A 2,500-nucleotide genomic window follows, 5' to 3' on the forward strand; every position below is an offset into this window, starting at 1 on the left:
CACGCCTGCTCACACACACACACACACACACACACACACATATACGCACACCAAAAAACTCACTGACACACACCTACTGTACTACAAACATCCATTTTACCTTAATATACCCACTGAAGCACCTGAACGTAACCTGCTACATCATTTCTTGGACAAATACGTGATAACTATTCTATCTCCATGGGTGCCTGCCCACATTCTTACCAGACAAGGACCAAAAATGTATCAGGGTGGAGGGCCACAGGCCAAAACCAAAAGTCGTAGACCATTAAAGTGAAATATAGGCCTATTGCTGCAAAATCAACATTCTAGTTAATAAGTAAACAACCCTACTCTTTACTGTGCTTGTGCTTTACTGTACATCACAGTAGCCTACTTATTTATATCATGAAATAATTAAAAAAAAATCAGGAGTAATACAGTATATGGTGTATCTGAAGAAATATTATGTGGTGTACAGTATCTGAGGCAATCCGAATATTTGAAGAAAAGCATGTGGAGCAATTCTGTATGGGAAGAAAGTTATTTGCATCAATATGAATTAATAATTCATATACAACACAACATGCCCCTGTGAGACAAATCTCTTTTTTTCAGGAATGGAGACATTTTCAAATGGAAACCATATTTTTAAAATGTTTTGTGTTTTTCCACAAACTAAAAGTTGAATACATAATAAGGACCAATAAAATACATATTCATGCAAAATTAATAAACTTAAGTAATAAACAAATGATCAATAGAAATGAATTTCATTGAGCAATGACAATTGGACAGTTCAGGTTAGCTACTAGCTTCTCCTCAGCCCTCCTCATCTGTGCTGACCTGACAGAAGCTCAATAGCGCCCCCCCATCGCCCCCTCTAAAACAATGTTAAACTGTGGCCAGATACTGAACTGCAACCAGTCGTTGAGTTACTGTAACAGAACGTTGAGACAGAATGAAATTCCGACCAGAACACGGGCCTGTGTGTTCTACTGTATGATACAGTATCTCTCCTGAAGAGATACCGAATATCTACCTCAAAGACTTTATCGTAATCTCTCTCCATTATAGATCATAATCACAGTGCGACCCTTGAACTCTGACACAAACGTTTCCATAAGTTATTACAAACACTGGCCCCCGATGACATCACACTGTTTTGGAAGACATCTTGTGATTGATTAGCTGTTGATTGATTGATGTGTCACATAACTCTGTGATAAGCATGAGTCATTCACCTAGCCAGGCAGTCCATTGTTATCAGGGTCTCTAAACTAGCGTGCACACACACACACACAGACGAGGTACAGACGCAGATCAATACCTGGCTGGCACGGTAGCTGGTGGGAGTAGGGGGGCTCCTGTGTGTTATTCTTCCCAGAGTCGGAGCTCAATCCTGAGATGCAAATCCAAAGAAGCAGGGTAAGGATCCTGGAGGTCCACGTCTTAATGCTCATCCTAACGGACTGTGTGTGTGAGAGTTAGTTTAATTGTGTGTGTGTGTGTGTGTGTGTGTGTGTGTGTGTGTGTGTGTGTGTGTGTGTGTGTGTGTGTGTGTAAGTGTAAGAGAGAGAGAGAGAGAGAGAGAGAGAGCTTGTGTGTATTGGAATGGCCATAGACTAGAAGGCCCTTTCTCTGTCAGTGTGAATGATTGATGAGGTTTCAGGCTTGGGTGTCTGTGGATCCCCCAAGAGGGGAAAGTGTTACCCAACTCCACCGCTCCGGTTTCACACAACCATATTGCTGCTGCACTCAGGGATGTGATTCCTCTGTGCCGAGCTTTACTTCACTGCTCAAACACCTCCTGTCACCAGCAGAGAGACCAGGGGCATCAGCTCATATCTGAGAGACCCAGGGGCATATCTGATAGACCAAGGGGTATTTCTGAAAGACTGGGGGCATATCTGAGAGACTGGGGGCATAGCTGAAAGATCAGGGACATATCTGTGAAACCAAAACACAGAGAAGCCCTCCTGAAATCAGGAGTGTGTAGCACCAGGAGCTAACCTGGGGGAGCAGGAACTCACCTGAGAGAGCAGGAACTCCCCTGAGGGAACAGGAACTCAGCTGAGGGAGCAGGAACTCACCTGAGAGAGCAGGAAGACACCTGAGAGCTGCAGCATATCCGAGTCCTCCATTGTGTGCCCACTGCCCAGAGCAGCTCAAGTAGCCGCAAGAGGTTAGCATAAGGAAAGTAGCCCTGGCTAGCCTCGTCCAAAAGCTGCATTCCCATTGTATCAATATTTATGAGCGCAGCCAATTGGCACAACAAGGGTTTGGTTACTGATACTATCAGCAGTCATGTGGTCTTAACAGCCCTGATGACTGGTCCTAAGTGAGTCCTTTGTACTATGTAGTACCCTGAGTACTTTCCTGTGCAATGTCCTGTGCAGTGTTCTATGTGTCCTATGCAGTGTCCTTAGTAGCACCCTGAGTACTATTATTAAAGCCATTTCTTCACAGTTGGTATTTTTTTTTTTTTTTTTTTTATTTCTATTTTTATTTATTTATTTTT

The 2,500-nt window shown here is 43.3% G+C and overlaps 1 protein-coding gene across 1 annotated transcript in view; it reads right to left on the reverse strand.

Annotated features, from left to right (window-relative positions):
- The window catches only part of LOC134066558 (uncharacterized), a 9,192-nt gene extending 7,649 nt beyond the window's left edge, over nucleotides 1–1,543 (reverse strand). The window contains exon 1 of the mRNA XM_062521923.1: nucleotides 1,310–1,543. Within this exon, the coding sequence (XP_062377907.1) occupies nucleotides 1,310–1,442 (133 nt within the window). The 5' untranslated portion in view covers nucleotides 1,443–1,543. The remainder of the gene's footprint in view (nucleotides 1–1,309) is intronic.
- Nucleotides 1,544–2,500: the final 957 nt, after the last annotated feature.

The sequence above is a fragment of the Sardina pilchardus genome, chromosome 19 (assembly GCF_963854185.1).
Source record: "Sardina pilchardus chromosome 19, fSarPil1.1, whole genome shotgun sequence".
Taxonomy (NCBI): Eukaryota; Metazoa; Chordata; class Actinopteri; order Clupeiformes; family Clupeidae; genus Sardina; species Sardina pilchardus.